The sequence below is a fragment of the Danio rerio genome, chromosome 9 (genome assembly GCF_052040795.2).
Source record: "Danio rerio strain M-AB ecotype USA chromosome 9, GRCz13ab, whole genome shotgun sequence".
NCBI classification, from domain to species: Eukaryota; Metazoa; Chordata; class Actinopteri; order Cypriniformes; family Danionidae; genus Danio; species Danio rerio.
The window spans coordinates 18,958,691-18,983,809 of NC_141029.1; the positions used below are offsets into that span (position 1 = coordinate 18,958,691).

Consider the following 25,119-nt stretch of genomic DNA (forward strand, 5'->3'; position numbering starts at 1 on the left):
AAAACAGCTCTTCCTCCACAACAGAGAGCTGCGTTTAATCTCTTTTGTCACCCGTGTTTTTCCATTCTATTCATAGAAACAGAGACATCCTTACAGGGACAGTTCACTCAAACCCAATTAGTTTCTTTCTGAAAGCTTCCTTCATTTCCTTTTATGTTCCACTGGAGATCTCTGAATAAGCACAACAGAACTTTAACTTTCAAAAAATTGAAATGAGAATCTAACCTTTTTGCATTTGAAGCAGACGTAGTATGCATATCTATTCATGGCAAATCCTGCAGGGTTGTTGAAGAATCGAGCTCCAGACATTGTGATGGCTTCACTCTTGTGTAGGCCTTCATACTCCAGTCTCATTAAAGCCTTTCTCCTCACATCTTCGTACAGCTCTTTGATGGGGTCCAGCAAGTCTTTTAAAACCAAATGGTTTATTTTGTTCTGGAAAGAAAACATATGTGTGTTATATGTTAAACATCATAAACAGGTTAAATAATCAGGTTAAAACTGCATTTGGTTTGCGCAGAACATGTTGATTTTGATTAATAACAGCATTGTAATGTTGTTTAAAAAAACTAACATGGGTCAATTGTTTGAAAGGCCAATAATATGAACTATGAATCCAGATTAATTTTCATTACATGCTGACTTTAAAGAAACACATGAACTAAATTAAAAAATATTTAATTTAGTCACTGAAACATTCTTTAAAATCAACCTTTTTATGGAAGGAAGTCAACGTTTTGAAAGACAGATTGTTTACTTTTTAAATGACGACTATATTACTACTATAATTACCAAAGCCATAGCCTGCTGGCCATTGTAATCTGCAAATTCATTTGCATATACTTTATCCCCTAGGGAAAAATCAACATTTACGTTCTGATATAACATTAATTAATCAACAGATACAATGCAATTTAAGTTATAACAAAAACAGAAAGGTGCAAAAATGTGGGCACCCCAACAGAATAATGACATTAATTCTTTGTAGAGCCACCTTTTGCTAAAATAACAGCGTGTAGACGCTTCTCATAATCAAATATAAGTGTCTGAATTCTTGCTGAAGGCATTTTGGACCTTTTTCCTTGCACAATTTCTCCAGTTCAGTCAGGTTTGATGGATGCCAAGCGTGAACGACCCTTTTTAATCAATCCTGAGATTTTTGATGATGTTCAAGTCTGGTGACTGAGAGAGCCGTTCTAGAACATTGTATCGTGTTTTGGGTCAACTTCCTGCCAAAACATCAAACCCTGTCAGAACTTCAGCCTCCTGAATCTGCTTATAGTGGGTGGAATCCATGCGGCCTTCAACTCTGACAAGGTTTAAAGTACCTGTGCTTGCCACACATTCCCACAGAATGATGGAGCCCTCACCATATTTTACAGTAAGGAGCATGTTCCTCTACTGGAATGCTGTTTTTTCACCATGGAAAGCGTCTATGGTTTTGGTATCTGTCCACAGTATATTTTTCCAAATTGATTCAGACTTGTCAAGATGAGCCTTTGCATACCTCAAACCATCTTCTTATTGGCGGAATTCAGAAAAGGCTTCTTCTGCATCACCTTCCATTGATCGATTCTTTGTGGGGAATGCCCCGAATGTGGATCAATGTACAATAACATCAGCAGCAGCAAGATATACCTAGAGCTTTTTGGAGTGGTCTGTGTTCTCTCTGTGACCATTCTAACCATTCTTCGCCTTTGCCTTTCAGATATTTTTCTTAGTCTAGCACATTTTTCCTTCACAAGAACTGTCCCTGCAGCCTTCCATTTTCTCACTATATTTTTGACTGTGTAGACAGAGACTTTAAACCTTTGTGATAGCTTTTTATATCCTTCTCTTAATTCACGTTGGTCGATTATCCTAGTTCTTAGGTCATTAGGAAATTCTTTTTGAGGTTTCAATGTTGCTACTTTCAGGTTGACAATAAGGAGAAGCACAACTAGAAATATGCTATCTTAAATATTCCTTTTCATGATTGGCTGCATCTGTGTTAGGATTGTTAAGGTTCACTGAGTCACTCAAATCAATTTTGTGTTGTAATCAATAAGCATCAAGTGACTACAGGCTTTGAAATCCACAAAAAAAGAGAGAGTGCCCAAACTTTTGCATACACTATTTTTCAGTTTCAATTTAATTTCACACATCTCAATGCTGCTACACTAAGTATTTCTGTCTGAAAAACATGACATTATCTAGATTTCTTTAGAAACCGAATGGCATATCATTGTGGTATTCTTTTACAAAGAAAGAGCACACTATTATGCAGCCACAGAGGGGTGCCCAAATTTTTGCATAAGACTGTAAAGAATTGCTCATTGGTAAAAATACAATAAATTTTGCTAAAATAATTTTATTAATAATAAAATACAACTTTTAAAGAGGTCTGCTGTGGTTCTAAGTACATTTTTTATTTAAATATAAATGTATTTTTAGGTATTAAAGAGTAGACAAAGCAATACAAATTTTTATAGTATTACTTAGGGTACTGCAATATATGCAAATTCTCGAAAATATTGCAATTGTGCATAATGAATGAGTGATTTAATACAAAGGTTTTTCAGCACATTAACAATATTGAGCTACATGTAGTTGCATGTTAATGCTTATATCTGAAAACAAGCAAAGCGGACATGTTGGTTTTCTTGTCCAAACAACTGTTTTAGCAATAGTATTTTTGTATGGGAGCTGAAATATGACCATTCAAGCCATGATGAGAAACCAACAGGACAGCAAAGAACTCGTCTTGATGTTTTCAGGTGAATGCAACTATACCAAAATGATATCCATTTTGTTTGTTTACACCGGTGTCCCTGCAGAGTTTTGCTCTAACACTGATCAAACATACCTGAACAAACTAATTAGTCTTCAAGATTACTAGAAAGCTACAGGCAGGTATGTTAGATTAGGGTTGGAGCAAAACTATACAGACATTGGCCCATCCGGATCAAGACTGTCCGTGCCTGATTTACACCAGGTGCATCCTAAAAGTAGTGTGTTCCCACTGAAAACTCTAGTGCACGTTAAATACTCCCGTATGATGCACTTATTCAACCGATAAAATGGAGTGTGGAATTTTGGACACTTCACACACACAACGACCGCTACTTTGTTCACGTTGCAAAAGGGGCGGAGCTTTCGGGCACTATTTATTTTGAATTGTTAAAGCAGTATTCTCCTACGAGAGTGATTATAGCGCCTCCCGATGGTGAATGCGGTTATACTCATGGAAGGTATTATTTGGGAGGTTGGTTATTTATTTCACAAATTTGGCAACCGTCAAACAGCATCTGGGAAACGGCATTCTGCGAAGTTAAAAAAATGTTAGTGTTCCATTTCACACAATGCTACATACATATACTATGCTGTTAAAGTGTCTAAGTGCATAGTGGATAAGCGCATAGTGTATAGTGTGATTCAATGTCTGATTAGTTTCATGCAACATTAAAACATGGCTGTTCACTTTCAGAAGCTTAAGTAATAATTCATATATCCCTGAAATAATTTGAAACTTGTTGTTTATCACATTATTTAGCATGCGATCGCATATCACATATTTCCTAAACATCGCACAAGCTCACTATTACTATAACATTTACTATACTGTTAACAGTGTCCTACCAATATGCGCTACAACACACGGCACCTCTTCCATGTTAAAAGGAGTTTTTGTCCTAAGCATCTGCGACGCATGACATTTCTATTTTAGAAACAAAGTTTCAATTTCAGCAACTTTGCAACGAAAGCATAAATTACTCTGACAATGATCGCCTCAGGTACTAATTATGTGCTACATTAAGCATTAAAAGCTAGCAATGCAAGTTTGATAACCATTTTATCTGACTTTTATTGCCATACTACTAAATGCAGCATCATCAAACGGTTTGAAAATGAAAGTCAGTCACTCAGTAGTGTTTACACAATGTTAAAGAGGTTTAATATGTAATAATTGAATTAAAAACTACCATTTCATTGGGAGTGCAGGGGATAATATTTAAATGAGTGTTTGGTGTGGACAAACAAATTGCTTGTCATTGGAATCATGTGTAGTTAGGACACTGTGCAAAGGTAGGGAGCTACTTGAGTAAATAGTCAAATAATATTTGGGTGAACTATCCCTTAAAACTTTTTTGATAACTCCAGTCAGTTTATAAATGACCAATATAAAAATTCTTAGGATTTTTTCGGTGGCATCTTTAATTTCCATTGTTTTGATTATATTTACGAACTAACCAAACTAGCAATTACTCTGAACTCGAAGCACTTTAGACACTGAAAACAAAATCATAGACTGCTCAGAAACCACAATTCATTTTTGAAACATGCAGTAAACATATTTGATTAAACCACATTAAAAGCAATTCTCACTAAGCCATTTGCTTTTATTAAAATGCCCTCATTGCGAGTTCAGCCTAGCTTACTTACCTTACAAATAGGGCAAGACATAAACCCGAAGGTTATCCTGGGTCCAAGCCAGCGGTTCTCCAGAACTCTTCTTGTGCACTGAAGATGAAAAACGTGACTGCAGTCCAGCTGCAAATAAGCCAAGACAGAAAATTCCACATCAATGTCTATTATCCTTGCAGTTCTATTTTAAGGTTATTATAGTTTTGCATTTTTAAATTAGTTTTTGTTTTGAATCTATTTTTAAATTTGCTGCACATTTCAGTTTAGATTTAGTTGGTTTCATTAATAATTTAGCAAATTTAAGTTTTTTTTAAAAAGTTTTTTTATTAGAGAAACATTTCTGTTTAGTTTTTCTATATATTTAGTTAACATATTAGGGATTCAAGTATAAACATTTAGTGTTGACTAAAGTAAAATTTAATGTTACCTCTTGTGAAAGCTTTTTAGTAATAAAAATTTTCTTGTGTACATATAATGTATAATTGAATACATAAATTATATAATAAAATATATAATTTTAAAACAAATAATAAAAAAAATCTTCATATTTAAGATCATTATGTATAGTTAAACACCTTATTTACATTTTTTTGGCAGATTAAGAAAAGATAGAGTACATGTTTGATGTTTGTATAGAAAAGATGTTTCTGTATATAACGTGTTTGGTTGTAATAGTGCCATTTACCTCTCTAAACAGCAGCTGGTCAGATTTTTCACCATGAATTCGGCCAATGAATTTATTCATTTTTGGTATCATTTTATTTCAGTTGTTTGCAGTCACTATTACTGGTTTTATTTAGTTGTAAATTTTCATTTATTGTAAAATCATTTCATTTTATTTCAGTTAACATTTTCGGTGACTAAGGGTTTAGATTTCTAATTTATTATTATACTTTTATTATTTTACAAATAAAACTTTAGTTTTCATTTACTAAAATAAAAGATATTAATGATATTAAAATGTATTTTTATTTGCTCTATATGCCATCGCATTAATCATCTGTACCTGGATTGCTGGGGCAGCAGACAGAGCCTCAGTGAAGCAAATCATGCACATATCATCAGCGTCCTGTTTCAAACAAGTTGCGGTTTTGTCACAACCATGCAGACAGGGAAGACACAGATCCTCATTTTTGACTCCTCCACATGGGTGACCACATGGATGAGTCTTACTGCAGGCCAGTTTTGCGTACTCCTACAAACAAGAAGTAACAAAACCATTGTGTCTGAGATCACTAATTTCCAGTTCAAAACAAAACAAAAAGAACCCATCTTGAGTGCATACCTGACAGTCTTGGTCTGAACATACACTTCCCACTGCAGACAGTTCTGTGCCGTGCCTAGTGCCACAGAAGCGGCAGGCGTCTGAACTGCTGGAAGCTGGTTTACCTGAAGCACAATACAAAAGAGTTAGAACTAGCAGTACAATATGTAGCCTCTAATCTTTTAATAAAATATAATTCTGTAAGTAAGATGCATCATACTGTAGATGTGACCTGGGGGTTAGCGGTCAGGAGCACAAAATATTCAAAACTCAAGACAAAAATACTCCAGAAATTGTTTATATGGTGAGGAAAAAGGGCCTTTGTTGTGAATAGCTCTATTTTTACTTGTTATTTAACATTTAAAAAACAAAAAAAACAACAATTCGAAACACTTCTAAGCTTATGTAGTGAGGAATTTAGTCCCTTTCTAGAGACTGTAGTGACCTGTCAGTAAGGCCCAATCTCAATTCTACCCCTTAGCTCTTCCCTTTGGTTGTCCAAATTTTCTTTAGCTTGAAGGTGTAGGGCTAAGGGGAAGGGCTAGATAGATCTTGAAAAATACATTTTTCAGGACCACACTCGCAACCAAGGAGTAAGAAAATTTTCACCTTTAAGAATACACTATCTACAACGGCAAAATGGCTGCCGGATATGCAGAAATGCACAAATTAGTATTTTTTGTCCTTATAACGAATTTTTACAACAAACAAACATATGTTTTAATACAATCATAACCGCATTTGTGTTTTACCATCATGCTTTAAAAAAAAAAAAAAAAAAAAAAACAACAAACGGTAAAAAAACGCTAAATTTCTCTATCTATAATCTCTAATAATAACTTCTGTATAGTAGTTCCACAACATTCTGACACTCAATGACACTCGAATACCACTTCAGAAAAGTCTAGTGGCTGGGAATGGCCTTTGACAGTGTCAGGTATAATGTTAATGCCACATTATGTCATTATGATAACATAATACAGTATATGCCTTCAGTGATCTCTTGAAGATAAATACCAAAAAAAAAAAAAAAAAAACTGGAATAACTACAGCAGTCGTGATCGTCAATCTCATATGAAGCAAGAGATTGCGATGACATATGATTACGTGTGCAGGTGTTGTAGTGCTGTCCCATTTCTTAGGGGTAAAATTTGAAGCCCTTCCCCTTCATTCTCTGCTTCAAGGGAAAGGAGAGGGGGAAGGGATAAAAAAAAAAAAAGATTTGGGCCTAAATTTATTTTACACTTAATTTTATTAGTGTTCCCATGACAGTACAAAATCACTATTGCAAGCAGCGGGAACAAGTATTGACCTTATTCTGCAATGCAAAAAAAGTAAGCTGTTTTCTGTGATTGTTTTAGAACTTCGGATTAATTTGCTGTATTTGTGGAAATGACTACAAATAATAAACAGTATTAATTACGAAGTGTCTCAGCTAGGTGAGGGTAAGCTTGAGATTTGGTCAGCGCAGCTACAAACAGGCTTTGCATGGAGCAAGCCATTGAAATGAATGGGTTTCATATCACAGAGCTTTCCATGTCTGGTGTGAAAGCTGATTTGCATGAGGATGACAATAATATTGAAGTGTTTTTTACATGCAAATTTTGATTTCAGTTTGTTTGTAACATGTACAATTGTAAAATTATTAGCAGGTGAGAAGTTCACCTGTGTGTTCACGGAACTCCACCATGGCCTTCATGGTCTTGGAATCTGCCAATGCCATGAGCCAAAAGAGTTTGGTTCTACCACAGCCTTCATGTAGGTCCACTTTAATGGCCTCCTCCTCCTCTTTGAAAACCTGCACATAAGTCATAAGACATTTAATGATCCTATTTCAGATGGCAAAAATGACTCCCTATAACAACTGAATCAACAATATCATCCTGTATTTAAAACATCAACAATGTAAATCATTACCAATCCGATGACACAATTCTCAGATTTGAAACTTAAATATCTACAATATTTGACGAATATAACACTGTTTAGATGCATTTGAGCATTCAAGTTCACCTGTCTCTGATGGGTACGTGTGCGCCGGTGGAGATGGAGGAAACGGTCACAATCAGTGCACAGATTTCCACATGCATTACACAGAATGATGGCTGCCGTCTCGCCGTCGTCATGGTTATCACACATAGGCTGGAAATAAAAGTCAGGGTAAAGAGGTAAAGTACTCATTACTGTAAGAAAAAGTGTAATGTGCTATTGCACTGACTGTGCCCCATGCTCTATTAGAATCACTGCTATACCATCTGCTTCTGCTGCCCATCTTTGCCCATCCAGCGACCAGAAGACAGTCGGTCCACGTGGTCCTGATCCAGAACACACAGAGAGGCCAATGCAAGCCACAGCTGAAAGAGAGGTAGAATAATAGGAAAATTATTTCTAAGTCCTCCACACAAAGTTTCTACACATTTTATAAATTCAATTTTTATAAATTTTTCCTTTTTTTCTTTTGAGATTTTTATTTCTAATATTTGCATGTGCTAAACCATTGTACGTTTAAATGGGTATTCTGAAGTAACCCAGATGGGCTACTATTTGAGGCAGTGCCTAATTGGTAAATTGCAAGGTCCCGGAACAGATCAGGGTAACAGATCTAGCATGTTACCAGAGGAGGGCCACAAACTTGATTACAACTACAAACATGAGCAAAAAGTGTTCAAGATAAACCGTTAAGTGGAGAGCTAAAAGAACCTTGATCATTAATAGTTAATAAAGAACCTGATAAAAAATATATATCATGCATTATATTTCATCTGTAACCCCCTTGTGAATTTTATAAAGATCCTTTTGGTCATTAATTGAATGCACAATTATGCAAACATGAGGATTTCTGAATGAAAAACCAGTGGAGGGCAAGTCAACCTGCTATTTTAACCCAATATGGTAAGAAATCACGAAAGTAATGTGTGCATAAGTGGACGTTTTGTGATCTCAGGTCTGTTATTTTAAATGGAGATGCACAGAAACAGAAAGTGACCCACATGCGCTTGCTTTTTCTAGGTGCATCTACACTGTAGTAAGTTGGTAACATCTCAACTTTTCAAAATGCCACAAGTGCACCGCATGTCATGTGATAAGAACCAGCCAATTAACTTATTATATATATTGTCATTTCAGTAATAATGATAGAATAATTACATTAGACAAAAAAAAAAAAAATTGTATCATAGCTAAAGCCAGGGTCAGTGCATTAAAATTGATAGAAGCAGCAGCCCACCTTGGATTTTCCACACTCTTTTAAACATGATATGTGAATGGCCTTTAAAGCTGTCAGGACACACAACTAAGCAACAGAACAGTCTGTTAAGCAAAGTAGTTTGTCCCAAAAGCTTGCATATTTTTCTGTTGCAAAACTAAAAGTATGTACTTCTTCTTACTTCTTTAGAAAGTTATTTCAGGGCACAGTACGGGTAGGCAAACTGAAACACCCAATGTTTTTTTTTTGTTTGTTTGGTTGTTTTTTAAACGGAAAGACAAAAAGGTAATACAGTGGTCCCTTGTTAATCGCAGGAGTTTTGTTCTAAAAATAGCCCGCAATAGGTAAAATCCGCAAATTAGTCAGCTTTATTTAATACAATTATTATACTGTAGAAGGCGACGCAGTGGCGCAGTAGGTAGTGTTGTCGCCTCACAGCAAGAAAGTCGCTAGTTCAAGTCTCGGCTGGGTCAGTTGCCGTTTCTATGTGAAGTTTGCATGTTCTCCTTGTGTTAGTGTGGGTTTCCTCCAGGTGCTTCGGTTTCCCCCCACAGTCCAAAGACATGGGGTACAGGTGAATTGGGAAAGCTCCACCTCCTGTCTGTATTAGGCATGCTCATTTCGGTTAATTTTGCTAACCGACAACCGCCACTCATTAATCGGTTATTAACGGTTAACTGGTCAGATTACTATTAAATTTATATTAAACAAATTGACGTGTCTATTTTGTGTCTGACACATTAAATATTGCATAAAATACTGATTTATTTGTATATGCTAGCATATTAATAACAGAACATAACAACAGAGCATTTTCACACACCTGCAGTGTTTAGCACAGAAGAACAGAATAAACTAAATAAAATGAATAAAATAAATAGGACTGCCCTAAATTATTTTCCACTTAAATAATTAATTTATATTACAAATCGAAAGCACTGACTGATTATTTTTAATAACCGGCATAGGCTGTTTTTTTCCAATCATATTTTTGTCTTCTGTCAAATAAAATAGCAGACTTCCTCAAATCGCTCGCTCCACGGAAAATATGCATTTATTTAATGCCCCGCTTGTATTATTATAATCACAAAACCTTTTTACATTTTTAATAGAAATCATTATTTTAAAGATTATGTCTTGATGGTTTCCTTTCTCTCCATCGCGGTTCAAGTGTGCGCGCTGCGTGATGAAAAGACAACAACACGCGCGCATATGTTGACTTTTTGTAAAATACGTTGACTTTTTGTTTAAATATGATATTGCATTTATGTGCATACATGCTTTATAAGCTGTAAAATAAAAGGTAAAGCCTATTTGTTGCGTTTATGATGCAGATCCAGGTCAACATCAGCGCTTTTTTTGGCATCAACACGTCCGTTTCAAACAGCAATATTCTTCTTCCATTTTGCTTCTTTGGCAAATGTTTCTGTAGGCACGGGTTATACGTTATCGTCCCGCAAGTTAAGTTTGTCTTGCAGTTGAACAAGTGGCCGACCACAGCTAACGTGCTTTTTTCATTCCAAAAACGCAAGGCGCACCTCACTGCCTTTATGCTGACAAGGAAAAAAGAAGAGAAGAAAGCGTAGTCCTCTTATGAAACGACTGAATCAGCTGGGTATCGATTGTGCAAAAGTGTTGCTGTATATGTTGATAAAAATTGTAATATTTAATAATATTATGATATTCAAGATTTGTACATTCATACAGCTCTGGATAACTTGAAACAGCGATTAGACCTTCAGAGCGGCATTAATGCGTCCTGAAGTAAAGCGAAACGGCTATAAACTCCAGCATGATAGAGTGATTATATGCAGAGCCATATACCTTTATCTGTAAATAGAGTACAACTATAGAAACTGTGTTCATCTTAACTGAAAGCTTCATCGAGTTTGCTGGCTTAAGATTAAACAGCACAGCACTATACGATTACAAAAAAGTTTGCGCTGTTATAATCCACTTACCTTTTAATACTAAAACTAAAAATACCTTTTATAGTTTTGGTGCGATTATAATCCGCTATTAAAAACAACAACAACAATAACTGAATGTTTTGAATGGGTAATGTAGACGTGGCGGGATGCATTTTGGTCCCCGCCATGGAAGAATGAATGTAGCGGAAACCAAGCTCTTTAAAAGTTCTCTGTAGTTGTCTTGACAACACAAACTGCTGCTCTGGGATGAGCCGCGTGCAAAAGATGCCCCTCTTAACGCAAAAGCGCATTCAATGGGCCCCTTATGCAGCCAAACTAAAAACATATAAAATAATATTTTTAATCGTTTAACTGATTGCATTAATCGCTTACAAACGCACCCTTTTGGTTAACGGTGAATCCATTATTTTGAGCATCCCTAGTCTGTATGCAGACTCGTCACCATTGAGGATGAGGCAGAATTGGGAAAGCTCCACCTCCCAGCTCCATGCTCCACCTCCTGTCTGTATGCAGACTCGTCACCATTGTGGATGAGGCAGATAACAGTAGCGTCAACTGCAAACTAAATGAGTTTAATGGAGGGGTCTTTTGCGGTGCAGTCGTTGGTGTACAGGGAGAAGAGCAGTGGGGAGAGAACTCAACACAGTTTTCATAATTATACTTTATTTATAGAAAAAGGTGTGTGATTCTGCATACAAAGATTTTAATGTTATCTTGCTGGAGTTTACTGCCATTTCACTTTACTTCAGGACACATTAATCCCGCTCTCTAGGGCTATTGGAGACATTCAGAAATATTCCTAGCAAATCTAATAAATGTTGGAGACATACTCAGTACATAAATGCACTAAATCGCACTTCAACAGTGTTTATTTGAGAGCACACCAGAAGATCTGCGCTTGATAGCGTTTGAGGGAGTGCAAGAAGTTTTGTGCACGAGCAGAGGAAATCGGCGCGCAAGCAGAGATTGGCATGCTCATATTAACCTTACATAAATTCGATCCTGACGTGTAATACTGCGCTCACCAGTTTTTCCCATTTGTCATTAAAATAACGCCATAAGTAGTTGGTAGATTTGTGTAAAAGACCTGCCGCCACAGCTGGAAGAAATCCTAGAGAAAACACTGAACAGAAAGCTGGGTCAATTTGTACTCGTTCCCTGGTTTGTCCAGATGTTGTAGGATATAATGCAGTTCCATGTTGATTGCATCATCCACAGACCGGTTTGCTCTATAGGCAAACTGCTGGAGGGTCCAGCAGGGGTCCAGTAATATCCTTCAGATAAGCTAGCACCAGTCTTTTGAATTATATCATGTTTCGAATTATACCACAGATGTTATTCGAAAGACTGGTGCTAGCTTATCTGAAGGACACCACTAAGTGTAAATGGTTGTTTCCCAGAGATGGGTTGCAGCTGGAAGGGCATCGCTGCATAAAACATATGCTGGATATGTTAACGGTTCATTCCGCTGTGGCAACCCTAGATTAATAACGGGACTAAGCCGAAAAGAAAATGAATGAATGAATTAAAGACTGTAAAAAATTGTAAACCCCCTCACTACACAATTTTTTTCCGATAGACATAAAAATTTTATACTTTTCTCTCAATTAAACACTCGCGTAACTTCTACCTTCCTTTAGCATGTCCTGAAGTTCAACTTTTTGTACAATGGTAAGCATCTTCCTCTGCCTTTGAGTGCTATCGTGACGTGAGTGCCTTTGATGGTATAGTATGTTTCGTCGACATTATGAGGTTTGTTGGGGAGAAACCTTGCAAAAATAAAGCATTTAAGTCACACTGTTAGCGATCGAAGATTCATGTAAGTTTAGCAAGCTGAATGCATTCTGTACTGTACAGGAAACACAGCACACAGGAGACACAGGAGATTGACTGACAATGGTTCAGCCAATCAGAGCATAGAACACAATGTGCTGCAAAAAAAACAAAAAGCATGTCAAATTGCACAAAAAAATCTGCAAAACTGCGAGGCCGCTAAAGGAGAACCGTGTTATAGCGAGGGACCACTGTATTTGCATGTTTCCATGACTGCATAATAAAAGATATCAAGTGATTTGATTTTAACAATGTTGCTTTTCATGCTGCTGTTAGGCTCTGGGTAAAAGATTATAAACGCTAATAAACTCCACCTGCCTTAACACCTATAATCCCTCTACCTGAAGGATTCTGAGTAATACTGACCTACTTGGCAAATATTCATTAATAAGAGATGTAGTGTGCAGAGTGTGGTGCAGTCGTACCCGTGTAGTGGCAATGCAGCGAACTGGAGAGCGATGTTCCTCTTCCATCTTTGTGAGCGCAATGATGGTCTCTGCAATGGCATTCTTAGTCACCCTGGACCAGGCATCTGAGAGGTGTCCCTGGGGTAAAAAAACCCAAAAAACACTTCAATGAAGTGGGACTGTTTTGGAGATCAGGTTAAAGAGATAGTTTACTTGGTTAGAAAATGTATTCACCATTCACTCACACTCAAGTGGTTCCAAATCTTTATAAGTTTCCTTTTTCAGTTGAATTCTTATTTTGAACAATGTTAGAAACCATTGACTTCAATGGAAGGAAAAACAAATATTATGGTAGCCAATGGTTACAGGATTCTAACATTTTTCAAAATAACTTATTTTGTGTTCAACGTGGGAGTAAATGATGAATTCATTTTCAGTTCTGGGAACTATACCCTTAAGCAGTGAAACATAAAACTTTACAACAAAATTGCTGTATTTTAAGACATAAGGGGAATTCAAAAAGTGTTGGGCCATTATTACTTACAGCAGCCATGTCTTTGACTAGTTTAATGATAATTTCAGCAATCTGAGGTGGAGTAGAGCCCTTCATCCACCAATGACTTTCTCCGCGTCGTATATAACTGCATGGACACAGACAAAAGACAGTTAGTGTATACTGCTGAAGACATTGTTATTTACATTGATATATGGTTAGTTAGGATAGGACCATATTTGATCAAGATACAACTATTTGAAAATTTAGAATCTGGGTCTTAAAAAAATCTTATTATGAGAAAGATCACCTGTAAAGTTGCCCAAATTACATTCTTAGCAACGCTTTGTTAAGTTTTTATATATTTATGGAGGGAATTTGGCTAACGATCTTCATGCAACATGAACTTTAATAAATATTCTAATGATTTTTAGTATAAAAGTAAATTCAATTAAAAAATATTGTTGCCTATATTGCAATACAATTGACCCTTTTCACATTCCGGGTTTCTCATTAGCAAAAGTTGTCATAGTTGGGAAAACTTAGAGCGCAGTGAATGGGAGAGTACAAAAAATAGTTTTTTTTTACAATTTTATTTGCTGAAATAATAAAAGAAAAAGTCCACAATGGTGTAATAAAAATGTGCAAGACTGAAAACGGCAGACACAAGGGAGATTAATGTCAAATGTACTGTCCTATCCCATAGACGCTGCATTAGAAACTCCTTGCACAAGCAGTAATTTGCTTTTTGTAATTTGAAGTAATTCAATGATATTGAACATACATAAATACATATAAATGTTCATATGTTTTTAGAAAATCTGAATATTAAAAGCTTTCAAGGAATTAAGATGCTGATGACCATTAAACGTGTCATAATGGGCTTGTGAAAAGGTTCATATAGTCACATAATAGCAACGCACACCCACATATAGCTATTCTAACAGCTCATGTTACTGCCATTAGTATAAGATTGCAAAAAGCAGTTTTGACTAGATATGTACACACAGTTTTACACCATGATCGTGCTGATAATGTTTCTTTAGTCTTTTGGCAATAATACAGCTTGAACCTTTTCAGTAAATACCACCTTACATATTGTTGGCTATTCCAACAAACAAACCCAAATTAAAAAATAAAAAACGATTTTGAGGTGCCATGATGAAAAAAAAAATATATATATATATATATATACTTTTTGAGTCAAAGTTTTGGTGTAAAAGGCTCTCATAAATATCTCTGATTACTTAAAAAATGTCTTAATTTGTGTTATTTAGTTAATTTATAAAAATGTGATAAAAAACTATTATTATTAGGTAAACTATCCCAGTTTTTCAGTTTATTTCCATTAAAATTTTATGTAGCACTTCAAATAAATCTGAACTGAATGTGGGATGCCACGCTGCAAGCAAGCTGACCTTGAGTTGAAGATCATGGGCAAGGTGACTGTAGTGACTCCTTTGCCCGCAGCCATGCCAGCTGTGCCAACAATAGTGGTGCCCTTGGCCTTGAGCTGCACAGTGAGGGCCTTGGCGATGCAGCCCAGGAACATATCTAAAATACCGAGCTTGGTCCAGTCGCCCTTCTCAGTAGAGTGAATGATGTCACTGATGTCAGCCGGTGGCAGCGCCTTTACACCGATAACACTGGCCAACCGCATGGGTGTGACCTCAGGAAGAACACGCCTGAGCAGTGACGTCACCTGCAAAATCAAAACAGAGTTCCATCTCAGGTTCTGACTGTAAAAAGTAAGGTCCATAATTAGTGGATCATGAAAGGCATAAACATAGTTGAAGTCAGAATTATTAGCCTCTCAATTCTGTCGCCTATGCGCGAATATAACTGAGGACGCGGGTAGTGAGGGAGGTGTCGCGAACATAACTGAGGACGCGGGTGGTAAGGGAGGTGTCGTGGATACGGCCCTCTCTATACTGGCGCCCTAGGCGGCCGCCTAGGTCGCCTCTATGGACGCACCGGCCCTGCATATCTGTAAGAGAAAGCAGGATGCCATGATTTATGATATATAATTTTTATAAAAACTTTTTGTGATTTGTACTCTCAAAGGATCTGAAATTAGTCACGTGTAACAAATGTAATTTCTTAAATGCATATTTTATTACTGGTATGAACTGAATTTGCAAACATTAAATTTTCTAAAAATAATGACTACAAACTTTTTAAAACATTCCTCCCTTTTTAGGCTAGCATTTTTCCAACAATGGCAGAAACTTTGTATTACTAGCACTTCTCATGATTTTTAATGCCTATTTATGGTAAATCGCTTGTTGTTTTCCTCGATTGCTATTATTCCATGGTCTGTTGAAATTCTTGATTCTGGTTGACTGGACGAGGTGCAATACAATTGTTTAAAAGCACAGTTAGGTACAGTCAGTTTTAATCACAGTTCGAAATGAATGCAATTCTCCTAAATATTTGTAGTAACAAAGCCAACCAGAGCCTACATTTATCTGAGAACACAGATGTGTGCTTCACCAGGGAGCCTGGTGAAGATCAAACGTCACACTAATATACAAAAAAATTCGATTTGCAAATTGGTAGCTAACACATACTATGAGCTATTACATATGCCCAAGTCATTTACATCCAGAGACACATGAGACGCTCCCTCTCTCTGTCTGCCTGATTCAAAGCATAAAACTTGTTGCAACCAACCAAAATATTGCACTGCAAAGAGTGTAACCTGTCAATTAAGTAAATGACCACAAAATAAGTGGCATAATCTACGTGAGACAATTTGTTCCGGCCCTCAAATAAGTGTGAGCAAGACATCAAAAATAAATTTATTTCAGTTAAAAAAGGACCTTTATAGTTATGAAGTGACGTACGTCTGTTCAATACAGCACGAGCTGCAGTTGAAGGCTGCGCAGAGCGTGAGTCACCTGACATTAAGTGAGTGAGTGGCGCGAGCAGTCGAAAACATTTGGATACTTAAGCTTAGAGGCTTCTCAACGCCATGTTTCTTTTGCACGGAAGGAAACTGCTGCAACTTACAAAGTTATGCCACCTGTGCGTAAGTTTAAAGTTCTGAGCTTATACACCGAGGCTAATACGCATGCACACTGAATTAACTATAGCAGTGGCCCATTCACATAGCATGATTTTTTCGGTGTGCAAGTGTGTTAGAATATATGCCAATATGAGGGCATTAGAGCAATGCGATTGTGCTTTACAGATGCACAGAGTAGAAAACATCTCACGTAGCAGTAAGAGTGTGGCTTTCAGTGCAATGTAAACAAAAGATATGTTAGACAAATTATTACAAATTATTAAAATGATTATGTATGTATGAACGCAGATGATAACAACAGTCCATTTAAATACTAAGCTAACATAAAGCTTAAATTTACATTTAGAACCGTGAAACCATGATTATTCTTTAGACTATATATTCGTACAACCAAAACCTGTAATTGTTGCTTCTATAATTGTTATGCAGTTCAAAACATAACATATGAATGTGTCTGAATGTAGAAGAAGCCTACTTAAGCAATGCACTGCTTTTGCTGTGCTTTGAAATATCACATTTTAATGTTTGTAAAAAAGCCTATTGTACCAATGCACTGATGTTATGTAGTTTCGAAATACAATTTATGAACATTTTAATGTAGAAAAATACAACGTGGGTGTCTTAAGGAGCAAAAATACAACAAACGGGCTATTATATGCTTTTGTGTCATCACTCATATTGCAAGTCATATCTCTCCAGCCCCTCATTTGGGATGCTTTTCATGAACTGGCCCTCATGACAAACTAATTGAATAGCCCTGCAATATAGTGTAAGAACAAAACATTTTCTCTCTCAACACTTATGCTCTAATTGCAAACAAATACACAAAAATATATCATTGGCATCTCAGTCTGTATAAAAAATATGAAGAGTTCAGATGCAAAAGCGGCTAAACGCCACTTCTGCCAAAATTGAGATAATGACATTGAGTGAATGCTTTAGGCACGTACTACACCATCAACAAATAGATTTGCCTCTAATCATCCAAATCTCAACGTCAGTACACTTGCATTTGACAGCAAAAGCCGTTATATCCCGAGAACCAATCAGAAGCCGCGAATTGAATCATATGTTTTCAATGTAGCAGTTTGCTGATACACCGGCTCTCTGAGGAGACTGTATTATTCTGCTTTTGATTTTAAACTTTGGTGTTTGATGAACTGGATAAGCCTGTCTGACTTTCAGTGAATGGCAAATGAAAACATTCCTTACCTCAAAACTGCATTATGAGAAAAACTGTGCATTATGAGAAAAAAAAAAAACACAATGTACAGTCGGAAGTGTAGCATGCATTCATAACGTTTTTTTTTTGTGCAGCTACACTATAAATGAGTCTGATTTACTATATATTAAACGGCAACTGTGTTTCATGAGAGACAAAGTTAAGATGTTGTTCTTTTATCCCACATGGATGCTATGAGGATGGACAAGAGACCAACACCTAAAGTATGGTGAGAATAAATGAACGACAGCTTCTAAAATTGTCTGAGACATATTCCCTTTTTGCCTACCTTGTGTTTTATTTGCTAATGTAAGCTATTTTTAAAAAAAAATATATATAAAGCATAAAACTATAGATTATTTGTATTACTTCATAATACCTATACATCTGATTAGTGAACTAGTATAGGCTAGCATAGATAAAATACCAAAATCAGCAGCAATATTGTCTACATTGGGATCGATCTTTCCAACTTTTTCTCATGATGATGATGATGTGTTCACAAACCTGTCTCTGGACACGTGGCGAGGCGGTGTGAAGAAGGGAAAAGAGGTCCTGCAGCAGCGTGAGCTGCTGGGCTAAATACTGGCGACCAACATTAGATCCACTCAAGGCCAGCACCATAGACAACAACTCAAAGCAGTAAGCATCAGAAGACGCGTCATCGTCGCTGGGCTGAGAGTTTGCATTCTCTTTGCTGGAGATGGCATGTTCCCATTCTTCCCGCACTCGTGTGGCCTCCATACGAATGGCTTGGACAATATGGGCACACACCTGAGAAGGTAAGTAAAGTGTGGAATCAGTCAAGTGCAGAATTTCTAGTATTTTTAAGAGAGGGAGTTTATAGAGAGTTATGGATAGGTTTAGCTTGCCATCAACACCCTGGAATATCACAGGTAACAGATCAAGTAAACACTACATGCGTGTCACACTGTACAAATACCCTTTATCAGACAAAAATAAAACACAGAAATTAGGAAATATGAATTTTATGTGGAAGTCCTTCCAACAAAGTTTTTACATATTTTGTGAATTTCGTTGATTGTTAAAATGTTAATACTGAACCTTACAAACATATTTTATGTCATCTTTGTTATATTATATCTGCATCAACACACAAGGAGTGATTACACACAATGAGATTGATGAGGTGCCATTACGCACAGGCACTTCAAACTATGCCCTGTGCAAACTTGATGTGCAAAGTTCTCTGCTGGAGAGAGGGTTGTTGCTGTGGTATTGAACAACTTTTGTACACATGTGGATGTGGATAATGGAATAAAAATGTAATTTGCTTTGTATATTCTGTTTATTAGAATTATAGTAAAGAGTAAAAGCGTGCAAATCCATTTCAGACAATTTAGCCTATGTTTTTTATGTTTATGCAATTAATTCAAACCTTAATGAGTGGATTTTTCTAATTTAAAGTATTGTTTTTTTTTTTAAACCAACACAGTGTAATAAAAGAACATACACTGGCTAAATTATTACATTTTTAATTAAACTATTCAAAATCATTTTTTATATTTAATGAATAACTCTATGGATTCTTTTGGCAGCTCACTACACTCAAAAAACTCTGCTGTTTGTTCAAACTACTTAATAATATAAAATGAGCTGAAAAAACACAATTCTTGAGTTTTTTTGGGAGTGGGGGCAACTTAATTGTTTTATGTTCAATCCACTTACATTTTTTAAAACCAATAAGGTAACTTAATTCCTTCATGTTGCCCAAACACAAATCAATTGTGTGGAACCCAAAATGTTTTACAGTGTAGGTTTACCAGAGGCCCTAGAGCAATTTCAGTGGCTTTACCTGTTTCTGAAGGTTGGTCAGTTTGCTCCTGCTGAAAATAATGCCAACCATGTGTTCCTTTAAGTCTGCATCAGATGGAGCCTGACCAAAAACATTAATAACAATTCTTAAGCTTCGGCACTTAATAATGCTATAGCAAACAGTCCTAAAAAGGCCAACAAGCACATCAGATGCAGGTACTGACCTTGTCCTCACCCTCAGGTGAGGAGAGCAGGTTCTTTTCTTCTTGTTCTGGTGTTGGTTCTGCATCCCCACATATTAGTTTCCCAAATACCTACATAAACACATGAAATGACTATTACAGTATATGGTGAGGAAAAGTGTTTTCATACTGCAGTGTTTGATGTAGGGTTGTTGTGATGCCATTAGTTAATCTTACAATACTATACCAGCTAAAATATCACAATACCAAGTAGTATTGCGATACTGTAATTCATAACTTAAATTCTAAATTAAATCGTGAGAAATACGATATTTTATGTTATAATAGGCCTACTTGAATCTAATTCATAATTCCCTCAAGGCCAAAAAGTATTATCTGCACATCACTTCACCTAAAATTTATTCATTCTTTTTGTTTCTGTTTGTAGATAACTGACCAACAAAACCAAATAAAGTAAAATAAAAAATAAAGATGCAAATTATACCAAATTTTTTCCAACAAAAATAGGCCAAACAAAAATTGTTTCAATGTTTACTGTTGCTATTTTGGGTTTTTCATCGATTTTTTTTCTTTCAGTCTTCTCAGGTAACAATCCATTGTAATTCAAAATACCACCTTGTGAGTCGTTCTTTTAAAGACATTGTCTTGGTTGTTGTAGTTACTGAATCATATTAACAGAAACAGAAATGAACCGATTTAGATGTGTGTTCAAGCATTACAAAAGGTGCAATCCGCTTGTTAAGTGGTGACATGTTTGTGACGTATGTATACTGTTTCCGGGTCCAAGCCGCCATTCATTTGAGTAGAGAAATCATTCGTTTATGATCGCGTTTTATTCCTGTCACACATTAAAGTTAATTTTATATAAAATCATAGTGTACACAACAATCTCTGAGCTTGCTGCATAACACATACCAAAAATTTAACAATTTATAAAAACATTTATCACTTTCTAGCCATCGGATATTAGGCATGGACATATATACTACGATCGTGATTTTCGAAAGCATTAAATCGATTTGTAAAAATTTATTATTACCATTTCATGAGTCTCCCCATTCAGTTGAATAGAGCGCTTGGACCAGGAAGCCGCTCCGCGTGACGTCAAACTTAACAAGCGAATAGGCTACCATAAAAGGTGGAAATTCTACACAGTTTTGCAATGTTTAAGGGCTTCACAGACTTTTCAAATAAAATGGTCTATAGTAGCACAAAAGTGTGAGCATTTTAGAGCCTTTCCACTTGCAACATTATTTATTGTAGATAAACTATTAATGATGATACTACCGTTTACAAACTACAGTGGCACCGCCAGTTATTTGGAGCCATCGCGATACTTTCACAGTACTGGTAAACCGTTCAATCTGAGTTTGATGTGTGTGGTCAGTATTAGCCAGGTTTCTATTCTATTTCAGTAAATCTTTTCAAAATTTGCAAGAAAACAAAGAAAAAAAGGAAATTATTTGTGATTCCATTAAGCTCTTAGAGCAGCTGACTATATAATTGGTAACATAGTAACAAATAGTAAACAATGTAACCATAATAGAAACGTGTAATGTATTGTTTGCTAAATCAGAGATTATTTAACAAATCTGTTTTCATCTGACGTTATAGGGATTAATTGTTTTTAAGTAATTTTAAAATCATTTAGCTATTAAGAGACTTTTATTTACATTTTACCATTTCCATCATTCATTTCTTATGCGATACTTTAAAATGCACATTAAGACAGGGTGATGGAAACCAAGCTATTAATAATAAAAGCATACATTGTGCAGTTTGTGTCTTATTAAGCTTTTCTTGATGCTTTTTCGGTACAGTTTACCTGTGATGTGATGAGTCGGAAGACACGCAGCGTCTCAGCCTCACAATTCTTCTGCTGGGCCACACTGGCTGATATCTGCCCAGCGATCTTGATGCTCTCCCCCTCCTTCCAGCCAAGTACTTTGACCTGCCGTACCCTAAGTGTGTTCTCAGGACCCTTAAGCTCAATCTTGATCACATGATGGTCCCCTCCGGGCAGCTCGCTAGTCACCCAGCCCATGTGCCTCGAGTCCAAGTCAATCTGAGACAACAAAAAAAGGGCATTCAGTCAAATAACCAGGGATAACCAGGGCCCTAGGGATGCTGATCTGAAGATCTACGTTTTCATGCAAACAACTCTATTTGTTGTTTTGTGCTGCTCACAGCAGTTTAGTGCCTTAGTAAACCTTTTGACAACAAAACTGATATGAAATACATACGAACAAAATAAACGTTGAGTTAACAGTCATTATAAATAAAAATACAAAAAAATACAGACAATAAAAATAAAGGCAATTCTGAACTATTAATAAACTCATTTTCTAAATAAAAACACGAATAAAGTAAATATACATGCTTAAAACATTGCATTTGCAATTGTGTTTAGATGTATGATGAAAAAAATATTACAGTAATATCACCGCTTGATGACTTTTATAACTTTTAAGACTCAATTCACACTTGATGAACAATTAGTGCAGTTATTCAGGATGTTATGGTAATTATCAGTGCTTGGTGTCAATAAAACCAAAGATTTATTGTTATGTGTAATAAAAGGTTAGCAACTAGAGAATTATTAATTTATAAATTAACTCAGACAAGTTAAATTGGCAGCGTCTACAGCCTTATTCAGGCCATCAGCCAAAATCTGATAAATTGTGCATCCAAAAATAGACACAGAGCAACTGGTATTAATTGATTTATGTGTCCTGTGGCATTTGGAGGCATGCAATACAGATGCTACCTAACCAGAGGTAAAAAGAGTACAGAAAAATCATAATTAAGTAAAAGTACTATTTCTTGCCTAAAAATGTAGTGCAAGTGGAGAAAAAGTATTTGTTTAAAATCCTCAAAGTATGAGTAAAAAGTAGACCTTCAAAACTAATCAAGAGTATTGGTTAGTGAGTATTACGCTGTAAAAAGCTAACGCATATACAGGTAATTTGTGGATGTGTGTAAACGTAACATTCTGTAGTGCATTTAGTTATTGTCCAGCAGGCACACAATATCATAACTGTACGTTCACACCGAAAGCGGCGAAAGCATCAAAGTAGCCAGAAGTCATTCGTTTTCACTGGGAGCCGGCGGCGATAAGCAGCGTGGCGTGTCATTGCCGGTGTGGGCGTCGAGGAGATTTGAAATCAAGTCAACCTTATGGTAATGAACTATGATGCAGTTCAGCGTCAAGCAATCAGAATGTAGGAGTCCACTGCTTGAGAGGAGTCCAGAGAACACAGCCACTGTGAACTTTGGTTCCGACCACAGTTGTTCCCAAGGATTTGATTATTGCTGTCGCTGGATTTCCAATTATTTGCAATGTTTTCTTATAGGAACATACATTAAAAAAGTTACTGACGAGTTGATGTGCATTAATGTTATATCTTCTGTGGTTAAATGAATTTGATAAAAAGTGCGCAACATTTTCATGATAGAAAGCATGTTTTATGCAGAAATGTAACTGATAATGATATGCTTTAATGGCTCCTTTACATACGAGATTAATGTAGCGAATTTTGGCACTCTCGCCGCCGGAGCTGAAGGCAGACAGCGTTGTTGCCAGGCTGCCAGAGCGACCTGACACTTTCGCCGCTTTCGGTGTGAACGCACAGTGAGGTGTTATTGTGAGGTTAGATTTAGGTTGTGATGTCAGGTGACCAAAATTCTACGTCTAGGCAGCATCTAAGGACAATGTTATTTTAATGGCCAATAACAACGTCAAATGACGTTGATATTTTGTTGATTTTAGGTTGCGTTAGAAAGCAACCAAAACCTAATGTTGAGCCAAAATCTTAAATTAACTTCATATTGATGTCAAATACTGACATTTATTTGTCAGGTATGGCAACCAAAATCCAACATTTGATAGACGTCATAGGGCTGGACGATATGTCAAAACTTTATATCACGATATATTTCTCTATTTCGATCGATACAATATAATTTCAATATCAATATGGACATATTGTGGATAATGATTGATTGTAGTTCATTTGGTTTAAACAGACCTGTTTTATTCTGCAGAGATCTTCCACAGCCTTCCCACACAGAAATATCATTGATGTGACTTTGTTCTGAAAGAAAACAGAATAAAGATTTGATTATTTTTAAATTTTAAAAAGAAAACGTTTGAGTAAGTTGACTAAGAACAGACAAATTGACAAAAAGCTTACTCCAATATCACGAGAGTTGTCAACATGGACAGAGACATATGACGCATTGATGCCTTTCACACAGCTGATAGTGATACTCTTCGTTTTGTTCTTATCTTCATCCCCAGACTCCCAGAATGTCTCAGTGGAGCCATCAGTCAGGCTGCCAATCATGGCTGGCCGACTGGATGTTTTAATGTCCACCACGCTAGTCAGATCTTTCAGACAGGTCACCACACAAAGTTCCTGCAATACACGGCAAAATGTTAAATACCATGCACATAAAATCTTTCTGTAAAATGCATAAATGTAAATCAGAATAAAAAGTGTCCCACCTGACTAATGGCTTCATATCCTGACTGTACGCTGATGTTAAAACTCTCCTCGCTGTCCCCATCATCTGATTTAGAGAGGATGTTGTTGATGTGGTGAAATACGTTACTCTGGTGCAGGAACTGATGATCTGACTGTTTGAATTTAAGGCTCCAACATCTGATGAAAAAAACAAAGATTTGTAATACAATCTGTGCTTGCTCGTGCAGAAGTAAATCAGTATCTAATGCCTAGTTTAGTGCAGTACGATTAGGGTCGTTATGATTCTGATGCTAGTATCGAAAATGGCATCGATACCACAAAGAATCCTGGCATTGGTATTGGCGAGTACTTGAACTCATAAAATCTGTTCCCATTTTTTTTAAAGGGGGTATATAATGTTAGTTATGCCCAATAGCTTTACTTAACACGGCAAATCTTAATAAATTTTTCTTCGTCAGTAAGCAAACATAGAAAGTTCTGCTGTGTTGCCACAAGCAGCCACTATTATTAAAAGCAGCTGAGATTAAACGCGCTGGCAGTATGTCCACTATCAGCCAATAATACAGAGACATGTCTCATATCACATGCTGCAATTTCGAGCAGTTAGCAACTAAAAATATTAACATCTTTGACATGAAGACACATCCTTCTGCCAAACTTGCTGGTTTGACTACGGCAAGGATTAGCCATGGCAGAATCAATTTCGGAGCTTTCATTCAAACAAAGTTATCGAAAGACTGTCAATAAGCGCTAAAGATAACACAAATTTATAGAGTTTAAGGTTTTTATACTCTTATTTTGTAAAACTAAAATACCCATTTCAGTTTACAGCATTAAATTTGTGAAGTTAGCATTTTTCAGAGAAG

The 25,119-nt window shown here is 36.3% G+C and overlaps 1 protein-coding gene across 50 annotated transcripts in view; it reads right to left on the reverse strand.

Moving 5' to 3' along the window:
• Nucleotides 1-25,119, reverse strand: part of mycbp2 (MYC binding protein 2) — a 232,201-nt gene that overhangs the window by 7,915 nt on the left and 199,167 nt on the right. For all 50 annotated transcript variants that reach the window (XM_087266144.1, XM_087266142.1, XM_087266138.1 and 47 more), the window contains 17 exon segments: nucleotides 24,274-24,430; nucleotides 23,960-24,184; nucleotides 23,795-23,860; nucleotides 21,592-21,831; nucleotides 19,788-19,877; nucleotides 19,604-19,684; nucleotides 18,295-18,561; nucleotides 14,956-15,239; nucleotides 13,589-13,685; nucleotides 13,063-13,182; nucleotides 7,921-8,022; nucleotides 7,682-7,810; nucleotides 7,334-7,466; nucleotides 5,690-5,793; nucleotides 5,411-5,599; nucleotides 4,423-4,530; nucleotides 226-435 (listed from right to left, as the gene is read on the reverse strand). In XM_087266144.1, the coding sequence (XP_087122270.1) occupies nucleotides 226-435; nucleotides 4,423-4,530; nucleotides 5,411-5,599; nucleotides 5,690-5,793; nucleotides 7,334-7,466; nucleotides 7,682-7,810; nucleotides 7,921-8,022; nucleotides 13,063-13,182; nucleotides 13,589-13,685; nucleotides 14,956-15,239; nucleotides 18,295-18,561; nucleotides 19,604-19,684; nucleotides 19,788-19,877; nucleotides 21,592-21,831; nucleotides 23,795-23,860; nucleotides 23,960-24,184; nucleotides 24,274-24,430 (2,602 nt within the window).